The 18,415-nt window shown below is 48.7% G+C and overlaps 7 protein-coding genes and 2 non-coding genes across 9 annotated transcripts; 3 read left to right on the top strand and 6 right to left on the bottom strand.

Annotated features, from left to right (window-relative positions):
• The first annotated feature begins 933 nt into the window (after positions 1–933).
• BDV37DRAFT_257130 (uncharacterized protein) lies at positions 934–1,914 on the top strand. Its single transcript, XM_032082910.1, has 2 exons — positions 934–1,474; positions 1,563–1,914. The coding sequence occupies exons 1-2, from the start codon at positions 982–984 to the stop codon at positions 1,718–1,720; spliced, it is 651 nt and encodes a 216-aa protein (XP_031937989.1). The 5' UTR covers positions 934–981; the 3' UTR covers positions 1,721–1,914.
• BDV37DRAFT_t178 lies at positions 1,836–1,906 on the bottom strand. The gene has a single exon. It is a non-coding gene; the product is annotated as a tRNA-Gly (tRNA).
• A 387-nt stretch (positions 1,915–2,301) lies between the features above and the next one.
• Positions 2,302–4,386, bottom strand: BDV37DRAFT_274268 (DUF4246 domain-containing protein; the record flags this gene model as incomplete). The annotated part of the gene is made up of 1 exon (XM_032085208.1): positions 2,302–4,386. One exon carries the CDS (start codon positions 4,384–4,386, stop codon positions 2,302–2,304), a length of 2,085 nt encoding a protein of 694 aa, XP_031937988.1.
• Positions 4,387–4,775: 389 nt separating this feature from the next.
• Positions 4,776–5,567, bottom strand: BDV37DRAFT_274267 (uncharacterized protein; the record flags this gene model as incomplete). Its single annotated transcript, XM_032085207.1, has 1 exon — positions 4,776–5,567. One exon carries the CDS (start codon positions 5,565–5,567, stop codon positions 4,776–4,778), a length of 792 nt encoding a protein of 263 aa, XP_031937987.1.
• Positions 5,568–7,421: 1,854 nt separating this feature from the next.
• On the top strand, positions 7,422–10,787 carry BDV37DRAFT_296748 (glycoside hydrolase family 71 protein; the record flags this gene model as incomplete). The annotated part of the gene is made up of 3 exons (XM_032090175.1): positions 7,422–7,679; positions 7,741–8,320; positions 8,398–10,787. 3 exons carry the CDS (start codon positions 7,422–7,424, stop codon positions 10,785–10,787), a joined length of 3,228 nt encoding a protein of 1,075 aa, XP_031937986.1.
• A 1,363-nt stretch (positions 10,788–12,150) lies between these two features.
• On the bottom strand, positions 12,151–13,339 carry BDV37DRAFT_286409 (putative serine/threonine protein kinase; the record flags this gene model as incomplete). Its single annotated transcript, XM_032087911.1, has 2 exons — positions 12,151–12,581; positions 12,643–13,339. 2 exons carry the CDS (start codon positions 13,337–13,339, stop codon positions 12,151–12,153), a joined length of 1,128 nt encoding a protein of 375 aa, XP_031937985.1.
• A 1,150-nt stretch (positions 13,340–14,489) lies between these two features.
• BDV37DRAFT_198529 (uncharacterized protein) lies at positions 14,490–15,500 on the bottom strand. The gene is made up of 2 exons (XM_032079821.1): positions 15,277–15,500; positions 14,490–15,183 (listed from the first exon to the last, which is right to left on the bottom strand). Exons 1-2 carry the CDS (start codon positions 15,434–15,436, stop codon positions 14,729–14,731), a joined length of 615 nt encoding a protein of 204 aa, XP_031937984.1. The 5' UTR covers positions 15,437–15,500; the 3' UTR covers positions 14,490–14,728.
• A 130-nt stretch (positions 15,501–15,630) lies between these two features.
• On the top strand, positions 15,631–18,011 carry BDV37DRAFT_257124 (spermidine synthase). The gene is made up of 3 exons (XM_032082909.1): positions 15,631–16,874; positions 16,924–17,230; positions 17,280–18,011. Exons 1-3 carry the CDS (start codon positions 15,925–15,927, stop codon positions 17,673–17,675), a joined length of 1,653 nt encoding a protein of 550 aa, XP_031937983.1. The 5' UTR covers positions 15,631–15,924; the 3' UTR covers positions 17,676–18,011.
• BDV37DRAFT_t177 lies at positions 17,964–18,035 on the bottom strand. The gene has a single exon. It is a non-coding gene; the product is annotated as a tRNA-Ala (tRNA).
• Between the last annotated feature and the right edge of the window lie 380 nt (positions 18,036–18,415).

The raw sequence follows: 18,415 nt of genomic DNA, 5'->3' as shown, positions 1-18,415 counted from the left end.
ATGTGGCAGGGTGCGAAAGATCCCTACGGATGTGATGATCTCTATCGTTTGTTTCTATGAATTTGGCTCTACCTCCTTCGGTGGGTTGCTGCTGCAACGAATAAGAATCTGCTAAACACGTCTGACTTGACATACCAAGCCTCGTGTGCAAAATAAGCATGCAACCTGTTGAGAATCCGTTAAAAACCAAAAATGACCAAACGATGCAGACCGAGTCGACGATAGCTTTAGTGGTGGCATCGGACAATGATGGGTCTGCCTCCCTAAGCTCTGTTCTCATAATCTTCAACATGTACACCAACAACACCTACGGAGCCCTTTCGTCTAACTGTCGGGGTGTCTCTCCGTTAGGAATATCTCGGAATGGGTCCCCGGGGAGATGGCATGACGATGGACTCTACATTAGAGGTTGCGTTTCAGTATCGACGTAAACTTTTTGCTGCGTATTCTCATGCCTTTTTAATTTCGGTGCTTTAACTATAGGATAGTTCTGAGTATGCTCCAGCCGTGGATAGTGTGGGACTGTTATCATAATTATCCTCATCCCGTCCCTCCAAGTAAGCAGCCTCCGTTGTTGTATGAATGTAATATTCATATGACGGCATCGAGTGTATTTTCATAGCCGAATAAGTCAAATTATATATCCTAGTATATACAAGGAAGTGCCAGTTTGGTGAATTTGTTAGCTAAATCATTCTTACACACGATATACATATCCAGAATAATTGAGCAGAGTACACACCAAATACTTAGCAAAATATACGACAGAGTAAAATACAGACTAGGTGTTTCACTACAAACACAAGACCCGCAATACAGTACATATACTAGTGCCTTACCATATGCAGCTAAAACATATCCACAAAGTCTATCTTATCAGGACCCAATTTAATTAATCTCCCTTTTCCGCACTCCACAACTCAATTCCAACGAGCCAAACCTGGCAATCGAACACCAACACATACCAAAAAACACACAAGGATGGACCCCGACGCCAGCATCACCCCGGACCAACCCCCGGTATTCAACTACATCCTCTCCTTCCTCCTAGTCGGCGTAGCATGGGGCTTCACAACCCCCTTCATCCGCCGCGCCGCCGCCGACTTCAACGCGCGCCAGGAGCAACACTCGCAGCCCCAAGCACCCCACCCCGAACCCGACGCACAAGAACTGCAGCAAACAACCGAAGACCCCACGGACCCGAAACCTGAAACCTCAGACGACGATGAAGACCACCCCTTACCAGCAGCAGCAGCAGCAGCAGCAGCTTCTTCTGCCACAGGCACAACACAGCAACAACAACAACAGCCCGCCTGGATGCGCTCATCGCCTTCAACCTCGGGCTGGCTGAAGACAAAAATCACATCTCTGTTCTGGACGGTCGTCAATCTCCTCCGCACGCCCGCGTACTCGGTACCCTTGATTATCAACTTGACGGGCAGTATTTGGTTCTTCCTCCTTGTTGGGAAACATGGTACGTACCGGTGGTTTTCCCTCTCTCTCTTTCGCAATGGAGATCGGTGTCTGCCCTGTGGAATATGTCCGTTTGCTGATGAGCATAGAACTCTCCCTGACGGTTCCGCTGGCTAATTCGAGTGCGTTTCTCTTCACCGTTCTGGGCGAGTGGTACGTGGAGCGGAAAGTGATTGAGAAGGAAACTTGGTTAGGGATGGTGCTTGTGTTGGGTGGGATTGCTATTTGTGTTAAGTCTAAGAGTTAGAGATATGATACCTATTTGTAGACCTGGGATGTGTATATGTATAGGTGATACTGGGTATAGAATAGAAGGTTATGATGTACTTGGTTGGAGGAAATCAAAAAGGGCAAAAAATGAGTGCATCATCCGTGAATCGAACACGGGCCTCATCGATGGCAACGATGAATTCTACCACTAGACCAATGATGCTGCTGAGCTATTGGCTCTTGATGAACGCTTTTTCCTTATTCTGCTTTATATTCCATCTCAGAAGCTATCAGGTACAGAGGATATACCGTCCACATTACGTTCTGCGAAAATTACTCTTTGTCGAGAATATGCCTGCCAAAAAGACAAAGAAACTACTTAATCCTATCGAACACGTCTGAATGGGATATCTCTAAAAGTTAAATAAGCAGTCCAGGTGATATTGGAGTGCTGAATAGTATACAAGGTGTAACATGCCGTCAGGGCGAAAAGACACTGCCACAGCCTGCCACTGTTTCATTTCCATGGGGAAAAGTACTGCTTTCAAACCTAACTATGATCGAAGACTGTGAATTGATATGTACTATCTCATTCAATTGGTACAGATGCAAATATCACTAGGTTCGCTTCCAAAGATTTATTGTATGATTCTGGATCAGATATTCCATCGCGTCATGAGCGATAGAGCTATCCTTGCTTCTTTCAAGTCGATTGTGTTGAGCCTCCGCGAGATCTATGGGCCATTGATGTGTTTCGTTTATGACCATGGTGGCCAACTCTTGAGGAAGCGAATGTGCCGACGTTACCAGTGACTCTGCTTCTTGTGCCCACCAGTCATGCCGCTGCGGTGGTACATTCCGCGTGGAGCAAATGCGGTAGTATGGATCGACGAGCCACAGTGTCAGAAATCGAAGGTGTCCGGCCCGAGATTTGGAAATCAGCTCAAATGGCTCCATGCGGTGATGGAGTGCGTTTGGAAAGACTATAAGGCGTCCCTGGCCAATTGACACAGACCCAAGCTCCTGCAGAGCAGGTTTGTCATCTTTGACGCCGAATAACTCTTCCAAGTACGGTACATCCCATCCCTCAAACTGATACACATCTGAATCCATATCAATCTCTTGACGGAATAAGAGCCTGCTACCTGTCACGTTTTCCATGTCGAAAAAATAGACTGCAACTCCCACGATGTGCTCATTACGAAGGCCATCTGTATGCCAATCCTCGCCCGGATACGATGGGCTCTCTGGCGTTAGTTCAATCCCTTCCAACTTCACAATGATTTGTAGGCCTTTATCGCGAAACGTTTCCTGAAGCTTCACTGTATAATACTCATGATCAGTGCAACGCATACCAGGAGCCTCTTGTATTTTGTAACGATCCATTGGGTCTTTCATATTGAATTGTGAACGCCAGATCTTCGGGTCTGTGTTCCACTGGATGTCATGCTCCGTGGGGCCAACAATAGATTTCGCAGTTTTCCCTGCCTTCCATTCGTCATATGAGTAGAGACCTGGATCGGAATGCTCGAAGCGAAACAGGCGACTGTATTTTGCATCGACCACGTCCTTCAAGGATACCGTGCTCTCCCAATCCTGTGGGATATCCTTTGTTTCAAGACCTTGCCATTCGACTTTAACGCCGTATTCTGGAAGAGCAACATAGTCCTTGACACGGGCCAGTGTGTTGTGGCATGCTTCGAGGTTATCATTCAGTTCCGTTGGCAGGTCTTCTGCCCACTTTGGATACTCATTTTGCCATTCAACACCAAATGTTTGAATTCTCCGGGGCGCCCTGCCCCGTGGGGAAGGCAAATCGAAATCCATAGGTACTCCTTTGATTAATGTCTCATTCCATGGTCCGATGACTCGAGATATTACCTTTTCAAGCGTTTCATAGAAGGAGCGTTGTCTGCTCGGGTGCAGGTCGTTGATGTAAGAGGTAATTCGTACGTCTGTCGATCCCACTGGCCCACAGAATTCCACCTCGCAGGGAAGCCACTGAAATCGGTGAGAGAACAGCAATGTTCTCGCGGTACGATAACTCCCAGGAAGCCCCTCCAATCTTTCACGATCCTGATCATGCCTTGGTGCAGCCTCGCCTTGCCCGTAGGTTTCCAATGTTTGTTCGAGTGGAACATAGCCGCCATTTACCAGAACACGCGTCTGTCCGTAAATAAGAGGGAAAAGAGATGGGTCTATTATATTCCAAATCTGCTTATTGGAACTGGGCTCCCAGTCTTTCTGGTCTCTGTACTCGTCCGACAGATCGGAGACAAACTGTTGGATCTTCAAGCCAACCGACGAGGGAATAATAGTGTCGGATTTACAGACAGCACTGCCAGAGTTTAAAACTAAAATCTGGCCTGTTTCTTTAAATCGTATGGCTTTATCGCGCAATTCAGCCAAGCACCAGTCCCACGCCTTGCGGCTAATCATCGGGCGTACCATAGCCTCTTCTTTCCACTTTGCGGCAGTGCTCTTGTCAAATACAAGGTTATACCATCCAGGTCGGTCCGTCAGCGTTTCCATCAGATTCAACATGGTCAACTCCCGGACTGTCAGAGGAGAGCTGTACCAGTCCATCGGAACCGCATCGTAGAATCTGTCTTCGCTGTCCAGGGACAGCTCAAGGGGAATATTGTTAAATCCGGGAACCTTCAAGGGGCCCGTTCCGGAGTTGTCGAGTCCATTGTTGCCCATGGTGGAGATGAGTCGAGGCTAAGAACACGGAGAATGGTTAAAAGATTTGATATCACTCTGGGGAGTGCTGGATTAATATAGGTGTGCCCTTGTGAAGAGGCAGCGGTGGAGACACACGGAGGAACAACGCCCCGTTGTTAAAATCAATAGTCCATGAATAGTAGGTTTTGATGAATTCATATATGTAAATAACATTGGGTAATTGTAATTCAATACAGCTCTATGCGGTAATATTACCGAACTCAAATTGTTAGCCCTAATCATGGGCCATGTTCTTTTAACCAATTTACGATGCATTTTTAATAAAACATTACTCGGAGTACATATTTGTGAATGACTCTATGTATTTATTATACAGCATAGGTTGTAGGTTGTAGCAAGGTCTTGCTTCAGCACTTATTGACGCGCTTCAGGATATTTTTGACTTGCACAACCACAGCCTGATGTGGTGCGAACCCCTTATCCTCGACCTGAAACTTTGCATCTCGCATTTCTTTCACGGCCTCTTTTGTCTTCTCTGAAAGTTTGTCGTAATCCGGATACTTTTTTCCTGTCGCTTCAGTGTCGTAGGCTTGCCATGCGCGCCCATCGTCCGTGGTTCGTGGGCTCTTGACGAATTCGATGCCCAGCCTCTTTTCGAGCTCTTCATTGAACCACCTCATGTTATCTGCAACCCGGTTTTGCTCGACGAGCTTCAGCGCAGTTTTTATGTTGTTCTTTTCACTCTCAACGCTGGAAAGGGCTACTTTTTCTTTGATCTGTTCTTCAACGGCTTCAAGCACTTTTGAAAAAGGGGTCACCTTCCCTATGCCCTCCACAAGAGCAGCAAGATCATATTTGCATTTGAAACCGTTTTCCCTCAATTTTCTGGAAGTCTCTGTAATTCCAGCAGTACCAGCATTATTGATGATGTTCTGAAACTTTGGTTTATGGACTTGGGGTTTCAGTTTGACATCCAGAATGTGTTCCAAGAATTCTGGGTAGGTGCAGGGAGCATCGACTTGTGCCGCTGGACACCCCTTTGCAAGCTTTCGCTTTTTCGGGTTGCTCACAGTTTTGAACTCGATCAGGTATGCATTGTAGAAGAATAAAGTCTCTGCGGGGCCGGCCGTGTTTGAGGCTAGGGCTGTCTCTGTGAGAAGCAGGAGACAGGAAAGAATGAGAAGAAGAAAATACTTCATAGTCAAGCGTGCTCTTTTTCTTTGGCTGTTCGTTTTGTGACTAGAAGGGGGGACATGGGAATTGATTGCAGAATCCTTTCGTTCTATGAGGAGTTTATATGTGTAAATTTTAGTATAGATATTCGGCCTCCAAATAATTGATCAGAAAATTGCTAGCTGAACCATGATGTAACAACCCTAGGAGGAAATGACCTCCTTGCTAACCCAATATTGTTATTCAAATACCAACCCAATGTTTTTCATCTAATTTACGACCTCAGCATCCCTTTTGGTCTCCAGAGGCATCGTGACCCTGTACCCTATACGCGACTCTACTTGAGAACGGAGGTCGTAGCGAGGCCGTAGCGATATCAGTAATACCGATACATACCACGCTCTCTGTCCTTCATTTAATTTTAATAAGAGTCTAGACATCACTTGTCTTGCATTTAGCCGTCCAATCAGACCACCAATATCGAGTCGGATTCCTCGGATGCTAAATGATGCCAGGTACCAGGGCGACTATAGTTACGTAACTAGAAGCATCAAGTGAGACACGCCCCATGTATATAGTATATACTATTGAAAAGTACGGACAATACGAGATTAGCTCCACGCATCTACGGAGTATTTCCTACTTCGGACCCCGGGGTCTTTCGCCCCTTCATATAGTGGAGAAGAATTGATCACCCTTGGCTTAAGGCTTGTGCTCGGATTCATCCGAGCTTGAACGGCAGGAACCGTGATCGGCAGGCCTCAACAGCTCACGGTCAGGAAGAAACGTTACACTTGCTTCTAATGTTCAATAAGCACGGTCCTTTGAATTTTTGTTTGTCCTCAATCATCGTAAAACCCCCATCCTTCTAGTATTCTTAGTTCTTTAGTTCATAGGAACCGTCTAGTAGTAGGTGGAGCAATGGAAATTACTCCGTAGTCGAATTGGTTTGGTAGGCTACGTTAGGGCAAAATAGGGTCAGCTACTACGCAGCACTAAGCAACCCATGTAACATCGCCTGATTTATAGCGAAGGAAAGATAAAAGGGGTCACAGTCTTGGCACCTACTTCCCAATTTTCAACTCTCTTCTTTCTCCACCCTGCAGGATGGCGAATGAGTCAGTTCTAGACTAGCTGCTAAATGGACCTCTTGCGACTTCGCGGCAAGCATCAGGTATCCCTCTAAGCCATTTCCCAGAAGCTGTCTTTGCATACTACCACCGCATTCTGGAGGGAGACCCGGTAGTACTGCCAGACTCTCTTTGGTCTGGTAAACCATTCTATGGGACTCTACGGTGATTTGCTCGGAGAGTAAAACCTACGGATAGCGTATATAATGGTGCTAGGGGGTCTAATAGCACCTATGGCTATACCGCACATGGTACATTACCTGCTCAGCTCGTGGCCGTGAGTGGAGTCGTGGCATAGGTAATTTTCTTTTTGATGGACTCTATGACTTACAGTCGCATCGTCCTGAATAGTCCTAGTCAGACATACTAAGCCTGAGCACAGGGCAATATCTCAGATATGGCTATACAACTCGAAATTGAGTTTATCACTTGGTGTGAAAAATTTTTCATCTAATGGACATGATAGGGGTCTCTCACACAATATATAAGCAGCCAGCCATGGCCTTTGTACGGTCTATCATGCAGCAGCAGTAGCAGCAGCAACAGCAGGAGGAGGTCCTGTGTCTGTCTTTCTTTCTTTCTTTCCTTCATGTCTATGACCAATACATTCATTCGTATCTTCTCATCACTCGTGGGAGCTACTCATCTCCTTTCTTGTCCTTCCTTGTCCTTCCTTATCCTTCCTTATCCTTCCTTTCATATCTCTAATCTTTTTTTATCTTGAATTGAACCCCTTGTTACGGAGCAAGGATGTTGGGTCTTCTTGTAAAAGCTGCGCTTGTCGGGCTCACTCTTGCTTCTCACTCGCACCATCGCCACATTCATCGGCGTCATGGTAGCTCCCATACGCATAGCGCATATACAGACCTAGATGTTAGCCGCCATGGGCTAAACACTAGCACAGCGCTGAATGAAACGGAGAGCTCACCATTTCCGGCAGAAATGTTGTTGAACATAACGCCCTTGCACCCCATTGAGGATGATAAGGGAGCCTTTGCCCATTTCATGGTAAGGAACGCAACCTCAACCTTATCGATTTGAATGTAAAGGCATTCGGCTAACCTTTTAGGTTGAAAATGCGCGTGACTGGTCTCTTTCCAACTGGGAGGATGACATGAAGCTCGCAAAAGAAGCCCATATCGATGCATTCGCACTCAATTTTGCCGCCTCGTTCTCGGACTTGTCTTCCATGTCGTTGGCTTTTAAAGCCGCGGAGAATACCGGCTTCAAACTATTCTTTTCTTTTGATTATGCTGGTGCTGGGCCATTCGAGAAAGCCCTCGTGATAGGCTGGATAAAGCTCTACAGCGGGTTTTCGCCGTATTATAAGTTCAGAGGAAAGCCCTTTGTGTCTACCTTCGAAGGGCCCGGAAATGCAAAAGACTGGGAAGAGATCAAGGAAAAGACAAATTGCTTCGTTGTGCCGTCGTGGTCTTCCCTGGGCGCAAAGGATGCTCTGAAGCCGGGCACCGCGAATGGACTATTCAGTTGGGCCGGCTGGCCGTGGGGCAACAAGGACATGGATACGTACGTCGATGCATCCTACTTGGATTATCTTGATCAAGCCGATGGTAAACCATATATGATGCCGGTCTCACCATGGTTTTATACCAACCTCCCCGGATATGATAAAAATTGGCTTTGGCGAGGTAAGCTTTACTGGAGTTCAATTTTGGATTTGTGCAAGTGTCTTCACCAGATGGACTTCGATACTGACGCCTCTTAGGTGACACTCTCTGGACAGACCGTTGGGAACAAGTCATGGTGGTTCAACCAAAGTGGTTGCAGATCATCAGCTGGAACGACTACGGTGAATCCCATTATATTGGCCCTCTTCGCGATATCGACAACTATGAAGCTTTCAAGGTGGGCAAGGCACCGTTCAACTACGCCCATGGCATGCCTCATGATGGCTGGCGTCTCTTCCTACCCTACTGGATAGACACGTACAAGAAGGGAAAAGGCACAATCACTAAGGAGGGCGTGGTTGGGTGGTATCGGCCGAACCCTGTCGCTGCCTGCAACGATGGTGGTACAACTGGGAATACGGCCAGTCAGCTGCAGCTTGAATTTGAGCCTGCTCAAGTGGTGCAGGACAAGATCTTCTTCTCTGCACTACTTACTTCTTCGGCTACCATCACTGTCACTGTTGGAGGCGCATCCATCCCCGCTACATGGGATTTTATCCCGGACGGCGGGGTTGGCGTGTACCATGGAAGCGTAGGATATGGGAGCTTTCTGGGGGATGTGAAGATTTCTATCTCTCGTTCCGGTGCTATGATTGCGGAGTTCAGTGGCCCGGCCATCACGACAAGCTGCAAGGACGGTTATAACAATTTCAATGCGTGGGTGGGGAGTGCCTCCGGTCCCAGTATCTCAGCCGTCTCACCCAAATTGCCTATCGAGAAACAGGCCTGCATCCAGGGCACAGCACCGGGTAACTTCCAAGGCCTCTGTGAATTCACCTGCAAATACGGATACTGCCCCATCGGAGCCTGTCAGTGCACCAAGATGGGTGCCCCGAGAGTGAAGCCCAAACCTACGGGTGTGGAAGGGTATCCAATCGCCGGCGAAGGTTCCAGTTACATCGGCCTCTGCGCCTTTGCGTGCAACTATGGGTACTGTCCACCGGATGCATGCGGTGCAACAAAGGTACCTCTGACAGAACCTACCGTTTCGCCTTTCCTTCCGCCCGCTTGCACCGCGGGTACGGGCGAGGGCGACCTCCAGGGGCTATGTTCATACGCCTGCAACTACGGATTTTGTCCCATTCACCACTGCAAGTGCACTGCGACGGGAGCCCTCAACCGGCCACCGCCTGCCAATACGACCTTCAGTGCGGAATATATCGGAGGTGATGGGAAAGATAGTGGGCTTTGCAAGTTTGCATGCCAGCGTGGCTATTGTCCGGATGTTTGTGCAAGTACCGAAGGCGTGATCGCCTCCTGCACGGACGATGATGACCGCCCCGAGTGCGCTGAAGAGCTTCCTTGCGACTATAGCCTGACATTCAATTCGTTGGAGGCCTTGGAGAAGGCCTCCAGCGACATACCCAAGGGCTGCATGCCAATGTATGCGGCGCAGGTCCTCATGGACACGCTGGACACAGCGCTGGCAAACTACACCGACGTCGACAATGGCTACGATGACAAGTTCGGGTACTACGTCAAATACCTCCGCGCCATGGTCCCCGGTGCTATCTCCAAATTCGTATCGCTGAACAAAGGTGAGGGGCCAGGTAACAAGTATTTCCAGTGCAGGTGGGCCATGCCAGGCAAGGAGAAAGGGGAGTACCAGAGCTGTCCAATCATCAACACATCTGAGCAAGTGTACATTGAGTATAAGTTGATCGACGAGGATGGTTTCTTCAAGGAACTCCAGAGCAAGTACGGCATCTCAAAAGACTGGGTCGAATTCAAAACCTACCACCGTGAAGTACCCGCATGTCCTCCTTTCACAGGAATAGGACCGCCTCCGATCTGCACCCATCCCCATTTCCAGTACGAAAACTTCCCCATGGCTAAAGAGGACTTCACTATCCCCAATCCCAAGGACTCAATCAAGAACGCGCTGCCCCGTTTCCAGCAGCTCCAGCTTGACCTAGCAGCCACATGGGGCGACCTCTCTTTCTTCCTCTGGGACGGCGACGATGACGACGCTGTGGCTGCCCTGTCCATGCCAGTGTTCATGCTCCTGCAAGCCGTTGACTCCATGGCGACAGTGAAGCAGATCGGCGAAGAAGAAAAGGAGCACGAGGAAGAGGCGAAGCGTAATCTGATCCTCCTCATCCTCTCCGCGGTCCTACTTATCCTACCATTTGCCGCAGAGGTCGTTGGAGCCGTGACGGGCATCGCCTGGATCGCAGATGCCGCCACAATTGCGGACGTCAGTGCCAGTATTGCGCTAGCGGGCTATGACATTGTGAAAGATCCAAAGTCGGCACCCATGGAGCTCCTGAATATCCTGTTCGCTGGTTCGGGGCGCACCGCGAAGAATTTCTCCAAGGCTGCGGACGTTCGTCGCGGCATCAAGGTGGGCGAGCTGGCCAAGTTTGGGTCTGTTTTTAAGGAACATGATGAAGCTTTGCAGAGTCTTATCCGGTTTTGTAAGAAGTGATCATGGCCTTATACGATTATACTCCTTTTGATGTTTGGTCCTGGATGGTGAAAAGCGAGTCTGTAGCCGGAAATAAAAATAAAATAAGTTTATTCAATCTTAGTCTACAGAGATCGAAGAACCAACATAATGAGCTTCCACAAAATAAGTCACCAAGCATTCCTTCGGCTACTAATAAATACCCCTGGGAGCACATTCCCATCATTCCTTTTCTCGATCTTATTTCCCCCGAATTCCTCTCTTCAAAGACAAAAAGCCGTAGTCCTTTTACCTCAATTATCCCTCTCAGCAACACACAGATTTCCATCACCCATGCACTAACCCACTGTGAGCATGGCTACAACAACTTATCATCCAAGCTTAGCTGTTCCCCTACCTGGGCCTGAGGAAAACAAGTTATATTGGGAGAATATCGGGAGGGCATATTTCCCGGTTGGCGCACAGTACAGGAACTATGTGCAAGGCCGATTTGCCCAAAGAGGAGCTGGTGGTATGTACGAGAGGGTACATGTGTGTTATGTTGGTCTTTTACCTCCTTTCTAAGATGCTTTGGTTGCTTCGTTGCTGTAGTCGGGCACTGTCAGCTTTTGCGATTTCTTGGTAGTTAGGGCGTATATATATCCGTGCCCCAACTCTCTTCTTGTGCTGGTTGGTTTACTGATCCTTGTCGGTCTTGCTGGATTCTGGGGTTATTACTAGTAGTAGGGGTATTAATATAATATAATCAAGACTATAATCTTTGGTTCTGTAAATTAGAGCTTCGTGAATATTAAGTAATTTATGCAGAACTCCCCTTGGCACTCGTCAGGATTCTATGAACCGCCACCCAGATGACGGGGAGAGAGCTACTAGTGCTACTAGGTTACCTCCCAACGTTCATGGATAATATCCTATCCTCCTACTTATACGTGCCTAGCTCTCTACAAGATCATTGCAATTGTTCAAGCAAATCCAGGTGCAGAATAAAGGTGTATATTGTATCCCAGGCCCGTCCCAACCACCCGACCTTAGGGCCTGAACCCTCGATATGATATCGAGATGCAGTAGTAAATAGCTCAATGAGGCGGTCTGATATAATCCGTCCTCTGACATACATGAATGATATATTATAACATGATAAGAGAGTAAAGGGTATCAAAGAGATGTGTCCCGTGCCCATGCAAATGTGCAACGAGGAGACCATTGCCGTCCTCAACGGTATAAAGAGAAATGGAAAGTCGATGCAAATGACCAAGGGGTATCTTCCAACAATGCCAGCATTCATAAAAAAAAAAAAAAAATCATATAATGTCGTTATATAACTCCCAAATTTCCAAGCTCCAAGCACAGCCCATATCCTCCGCCGCTGCAACCCCGAGTCAGATTAGGGAGCCAGCTTGTCCGTCGGGGGACGGTGGTCATGCATCCTACGGATACCACAATCACCAGTATTGACACCCCGGACTGTCGACAAGAGGCTGGACTCGGGGCTGCAGCACTCAATAGCCCGAACCCAGGGATCCTCCAACGCTTCGAAGACGGTCATTCGCCTTTCCGGAAACGGGTGCAGCATCCGGAGGAGCAGGGTGGCAAGCTCCTTCTCCCGAAATAGGGCGGCAAAAGGTGCAAGTGGGAAGTTGTCTGCCGTCACAGGTACTTCGGGGTACTCTTCGAGGAGGTACTGCCAGCTTCCCTGGAAGGCCATGTAGTCGTCGTCTTCGTCATTGGCGAGGTCCCAGGGTAATCTGCCGGCGAATAGGACGAATGCGGTTATGGCGCAGCTCCACACATCGAGGGCTCGGGCGTCGTAGTAGTCTATAAAGAAATCAGTATGAAGATATCTCAGTGCGTTGAAAAAGGAAGAGTGGGTACATACCGCTGCACTCAAGTATCTCGGGCGAAAGGTAAGAATACGTGCCGCGGAGCCGAGCAGGGAAGCTGCGGACTGGGCCAAGTTCCCTCTCCCCTTGGCTGTTGGGAAGGAGGAAGTCCGCAAAGACCTCGGAGAGCCCAAAGTCGATAAGCTTGAGGGAGCTGTCATCGGCCAGGACCATGTTCTCCGGTTTAATATCGTGGTGTGCGATACCATGGCTATGCATGTATGCAACACCCCTGAGCATCTGTTTAAAGAGGCACTTTTTGTCCCCATGGCGAAGAGTTTTCTTGTTAATCAAGTCACACAGATCGCCATGGGGACAGTACTCCATGACAAATGCCAGGCGACGCTTGTATTTGCAGAGGCTGACAACCTCGACGATATTCGGATGATGGAGCCCCCTGGCGATGTTGAACTCCTTCCGAGCCCGGTCCCTATAGAACAAGATGGGCTCTCCTTCCTCCTTGTCGAGGAACTTGGCCGCGTACTGTACCCGCGTGCCCTGCTCTTTCCTGTGCACGATCTTGACTTTGGCGAAGCTACCCTCGCCGACGGTATCATTTGTTACCTCAAACTCCTTGTGGAGCTTTTGGATTATGCATGTTTCCGTCTTCTCGGGTGACGGTGACCGGGTTTTGGTGGAGCTGCTTGAGCAGCGTCGCTTTTCCACCTTGTCTTGGATGTTGAGGTGTGCCATTGTTATGGGCACTTGAGGGGTATGTCGAGGTGTTTCAGGATAGTAGCAAGCGTCGGTTGCTTGATACTCGAGGGGACTGTGGTATACTCACGTATACCAAGTTAGAAGTGATATATAAAGCAAGCTTGATAGGTGAGCTAGCTGGTAGTTTCAAAAGGGGACAACGAGATGAGTGTAGTTGAGAAGATGCAGGAGAGGGAACAGACATGCCAGGCTATCATACTGAGTGCCTGGCGAAGAATTATCTCATAGTTGCGACTACTATACTGAATGACTATATAGATAGGGTTCCATGGATTGGCCGTATGGAGTCATCTCGATAACCCCACGATCTCCCCAGGTTTTATAGCAAGCCATGGTTGGCGCGTATGGGAGATTGAAATACTCAAGGAGCAGATTTGTCGGTGCTCTACGCAGCCCAATCCCGAATATAACAGTACTCAATAATATCGAGAAAGATGGGGAGTTTGGCGTAGGGGGAATAGAGCCTAGGGTTGAAGGAAGAGTCATGGTGAAGTATACAATCTATTCCCTCAACAAATGAATGGCAGGTCATATGGTAATTTACGAAATATTTTGTGTCAGAGTCAAAATTTCATAGAAGAAAGACTAGCCGATGAACGTTCCCTATAGGGTAACTATGATGGTTGAATAACTGACGTCTGCATTACTTGAAGGCTGCTCTGCCTCTACATCCATACACATTCAATACCAATTCTCCAAGAGACCTCTAGACCATGGCAGGACATGCGAAAAGAATGTAAAAAAAAAAACCCTTGACACGGTAAGACTTGCCTTAACTTCCCGAGTACGACAAGAGGAGCCGAAGATACTAGGGGACAAGAACGGTAGGCCTGTACTTATTGTCTCGATTCCAGCGAGAATTTCCTGGTTGCAACGTAATCGAACCATAGTGTCAGAGCTTCGTAAGAGCCTGCTGATCTTGAAAGCATCTCACATGCTATAGTGGCATGGGTAGGCTCGAGAAGGCTATACACGTGGGACTTGGAAGTCTATATCCCAGCTCTTGAAGTTCAGACTGCAATATGAGCCCTAGGCTAGCCAGGTCGTGAGTCCTCTTCGGCGTGTCTGGGTGCTGGGGTTTAAGCAGTATGTTCTCGAGAGCATCAATGACTCCGGTGTCTCGGTCTGAAAACTTTGACTGAAAACTTTGACCGGGGATGGTACAGTGGTGGTGCAAAAGTATATGACCTCCTATGCTTTAAGGTACCAAGCGGCTCAGGCGGTAGATACCTTTAAGTCCAAGAGGTCGCATACTTTTTGACCCCCACTGTCATGGGTGTGCCTGATGCGGCCAAACGCTTGCATCAGAGTGAGCCAACCGTAAAGGCATCAAGTGAATAGTGCGTCTCGACTACGTCGGACTTCTCAAAAGTCTTGAACACCAGTCTCTCCTTGTAGTCTCGATCTGACGTCACCGCCACTTATACCTTCAACGATCCATTCGGGTTCTTCATCGTCGAAGTATCGCTCTTGCTCTTCGTTCCAGTCATCATAATCATCGTTCTCGTCAACAGTAGCATAGTCAAAGTCGTGGTCTTCGCCCCTTATAAATCGCAGTCCCATCTCCCATTGCCAGATCTTTTCGCCTTCTTCCTTGCTCGTCGGAATCTCATCTTTGTCCTCCGCGAGGATTTCCCCGTTTGGGCCACGGCTATAGCTAAACATTGCATTGGGATCCGGATGCGACAGGGCTTCCATCTTGGCCTCGGAACGATAAAGATCTGCTTGAAGTATGCCTGAGAATCCTTTGGCTCGCCCTTCAGCCTCTCGTTCCGCCGGTGTCTGGAATCGGCGGATCAAGCGATCGTACAGCAACGGGTCTACAACGCTAGAGTGTTAGCTTTGGTCATCTTTTCCCGACTGCGATAGCAAATGCGATCAGTCGTGGAAAAGAAAGGAAAGAGCGAGCGGACCGGCTAGCTCGAGATCAGCAGAGAAATACTCCGGATGGGTATCCAGGTAGCGTTTCCGACGATTCTTGACCAGCGTCGCGGGGGACAGTGGCATTACGCCGGACGTGGGGTTTGTGTCATTCTCTGCTTGAACTCCAGTACCCATTGGGAAAAAAGGCATCTTTTAACGGTTGACTGGGGGAGGGGCAGTATGATTGATTGTACAAAATTCGCAGTGGATGAAGTTGGAGAGGTGGACGGAAATGACAAGCGGTGGCGGTTTCATGCAGAGCTCCATTCAGCCTAAACTGTTTTGGGCCGGAGGACTGCGGCAAATTTCGTCCAAGAATCAAATAAATGATATAAATCTCCGCCGTGGCCTTTCAATCAACGAATAACAGTTCGCCTTGGCCGGACTATGGACTTTGGGCTTTCTACCTGAAGAAGTATAGGTGAGAACCACCTCCTGTTTGTTTCACATCGCGCGTTGGGAGTTGGCTCGTTCACAACCGCCATCCCCTACGCGCTCCTCTTCCCCTACCCACTGACTCGACATGCATTGAACCTACCAGTTAACCAACGCTTTCAGTGAAGCCTCCCCAGACCAAGTCCCCAGCGTTTCTGCGCATATTTTAGGCCAGAAGCAGTAGTCTGTGGAGGTCCGACGCCATGCCGTCTTTCGAAGAAATTATTCAGCAGGTCAACTCGAGAAGACTGTGGCGAGGCGCGGCATTGTTGGCCCTCGCCGCTTTCTCGTCGCCTGTGTTTGTGCTGACCCTGGCTCCGGTGTACGGCTCTGCTCCGTCGCATATCTTCCACGGCTATGGAGTTGCCATTACTGCGGCGCTGGGGTGGTTTCTCAAGGATGTTATTCAGCAGTTAACGAACCGCCGGGCTGTGTATCTACTCCCTGTCGTCGCATTCTGGTACCCCACCATCCAGTACTTTTTGTTCCAGCAGAGCTCCTCGTTTGGGAACCCTACCGGCGCCGTGATCACTGAGGTGGTTGCCTTCTATCCTTTTGTTTTGCTCTCCGTTGCCTGTGCCGCCAAGTTGGTGCAAGCTGGCCTTAACCTTGAACGCTATGGTGATCTTGCTAAAGAGCATATCCCCCTCATTGGCTCGTATGTCATTTATTCTTTCTCGGAGAAGCTTGCGAAATCATTCATTGCGAGGTTTATCGGTTCATTCTGGCTTTTCTCAAGCACGGGCCTTCAGCTATTGGTGGCAATCTTGTGTTCTGCCGTCGTTCCATCTAAGTGGCTCCTCTTGGCCATTCCCTCTATCCTCTTCACACTCACCTCCAATGTGCACCTGCCTTTGGGAATGACAACATCGGGGCTCAGGTCCGCGCTTAATGAGGAGGGATTTGCACTCGTGGATCGGCAGGAGTCCTCAACCGGGTATATATCGGTTTTGGATAGCCTGGAGGATGGCTTCCGGGTGATGCGATGTGACCATAGCCTTCTCGGGGGCCAGTGGACCAAGACCTATCGCAACTACAAACCCAAGGTTCAGGACCCGATTTATGCAGTCTTCTCTTTGCTCGAGGCCGTCCGGCTGGCGGAAACGGACCACGGAGCTCACCGAGTAGACGCAGACAGCAAGGCACTTGTCATGTGAGTCAAAACTTAACTCTCCTACGTGGTCAAGCTAACTGTAACTCAGTGGACTTGGAGTCGGCACTACACCTGCTGCACTCATCACTCATGGAATCGAAACCACCATTGTCGAGATTGACCCTGTCGTCCACAAGTTCGCCAGCAAATACTTCCACCTCCCGTCTAACCACATTGCAGCCATCGAAGACGCCACGCTGTTCGTTGACCGCGCTTTGAAATCTCCCAACCCCACCCAATATGACTACATTGTCCACGATGTGTTCACTGGCGGCGCGGAACCAATCGAGCTCTTCTCCATTGAGTTCCTCGAGGGTCTTAACTCTCTCCTTAAGCAAGACGGTATTATCGCAATGGTACGTTCATACTGAATTACCTCGCCAGCCTCATACTAACCCTGGACAGAACTACGCTGGTGACCTCTCTCTTTACCCGGCCGCTCTCACCGTCCGTACCATCCAAGCAGTGTTCCCGTCTTGTCGGTTCTTCCGTGAAGATTCAGGCGAAGAGGGCAATGCAGATTTCACGAACATGGTCGTTTTCTGTAAGAAGGATTCTGCTACTCCTCTGCGTTTCAGGGATGCTGTCCCTGCCGACTTCCTAGACAGCAAGTTCCGTGAAACATACCTCGTGCCCAAGCATGAGATTGATCCGGCTATCTTCACCACCGTTACCGGTGGACAGCCTGTCCTGAGGGCCAAGGACACCGGTAGGCTATATAGGTGGCAGGACCAGGGTGCTCTGGAGCACTGGGGTATCATGAGGAAGGTTCTGCCAGATGCTGTGTGGGAGAATTGGTAGGGGTTGTTCATTGTATCATATATAGCTTTACTGTATAGTATCAACTGCCCGGCGTGGGCTCGTTCTGCCTTCTCATGGCTTTTTGAATAGGATAATTGAAATGCTATTTGTTTTGTTTGACGGTTAGATTATCGAGACTCAGATCGCACAACGTGGGTAGATGTATGCACGCCGATCCATGTGCCCACTCCTTGGTAGTAGAGCAGGCAGGGGCCGAGTTCTAGCGAGGAACAACGAGCGAGAAAAAAAAAAAATCATCGGGAAGTATAAACAAAATGCAAAAAGAGATGGAGATGCGGGGAATTGAACCCCGGACCTTTCACATGCTAAGCGAACATTATACCACTAAACCACATCCCCAATTCGATGTAAGATAGTTCTCACAAAGGCTACATAAGCAAATTCTTATTTTCATGCTCAGAATCCATAGTCATTGGCCTTGAAGCCGGTCATATCTTTGTGGCTGATAGTGGTTTCTCTTGTTGCATATGTGAGATGTATCAGTATATATAACTCATCCTTAGTCAATAGTATGGCATGAGCCTACTGCGAACTGTCCCTTGTGTAGTTGTTGGTTGCGCATCAATTCAGTATATGTATCTACGTAGCGTCTACATTTCTCTCTGGATATATATAGCCAAAATCCTCAACAAATACATCGCCACCTGAACCCCACAACTGAATATATGCATCGCCCTAGCGCCATAGCGCCAAAGGGCCACCAGATACCACTCATACTC

This window comes from Aspergillus pseudonomiae (genome assembly GCF_009193645.1).
Source record: "Aspergillus pseudonomiae strain CBS 119388 unplaced genomic scaffold BDV37scaffold_75, whole genome shotgun sequence".
Lineage (NCBI taxonomy): Eukaryota > Fungi > Ascomycota > Eurotiomycetes > Eurotiales > Aspergillaceae > Aspergillus > Aspergillus pseudonomiae.
This window is presented reverse-complemented; position numbering and strand designations above follow the sequence as displayed.

What these genes read in the sequence shown, in the direction of transcription:
- BDV37DRAFT_257124 (XM_032082909.1), top strand. Translation starts at nt 15,925, where the DNA reads ATGCCGTCTTTCGAAGAAATTATTCAGCAGGTCAACTCGAGAAGACTG. An exon ending in GACAGCAAGGCACTTGTCAT is followed by an intron (nt 16,875 to 16,923) that starts GTGAGTCAAAAC and finishes ACTGTAACTCAG; the next exon opens with TGGACTTGGAGTCGGCACTA. An exon ending in AAGACGGTATTATCGCAATG is followed by an intron (nt 17,231 to 17,279) that starts GTACGTTCATAC and finishes AACCCTGGACAG; the next exon opens with AACTACGCTGGTGACCTCTC.
- BDV37DRAFT_198529 (XM_032079821.1), bottom strand. Translation starts at nt 15,436, where the DNA reads ATGCCTTTTTTCCCAATGGGTACTGGAGTTCAAGCAGAGAATGACACA. An exon ending in TGCTGATCTCGAGCTAGCCG is followed by an intron (nt 15,184 to 15,276) that starts GTCCGCTCGCTC and finishes CTAGCGTTGTAG; the next exon opens with ACCCGTTGCTGTACGATCGC.
- BDV37DRAFT_257130 (XM_032082910.1), top strand. Translation starts at nt 982, where the DNA reads ATGGACCCCGACGCCAGCATCACCCCGGACCAACCCCCGGTATTCAAC. An exon ending in CCTCCTTGTTGGGAAACATG is followed by an intron (nt 1,475 to 1,562) that starts GTACGTACCGGT and finishes TGATGAGCATAG; the next exon opens with AACTCTCCCTGACGGTTCCG.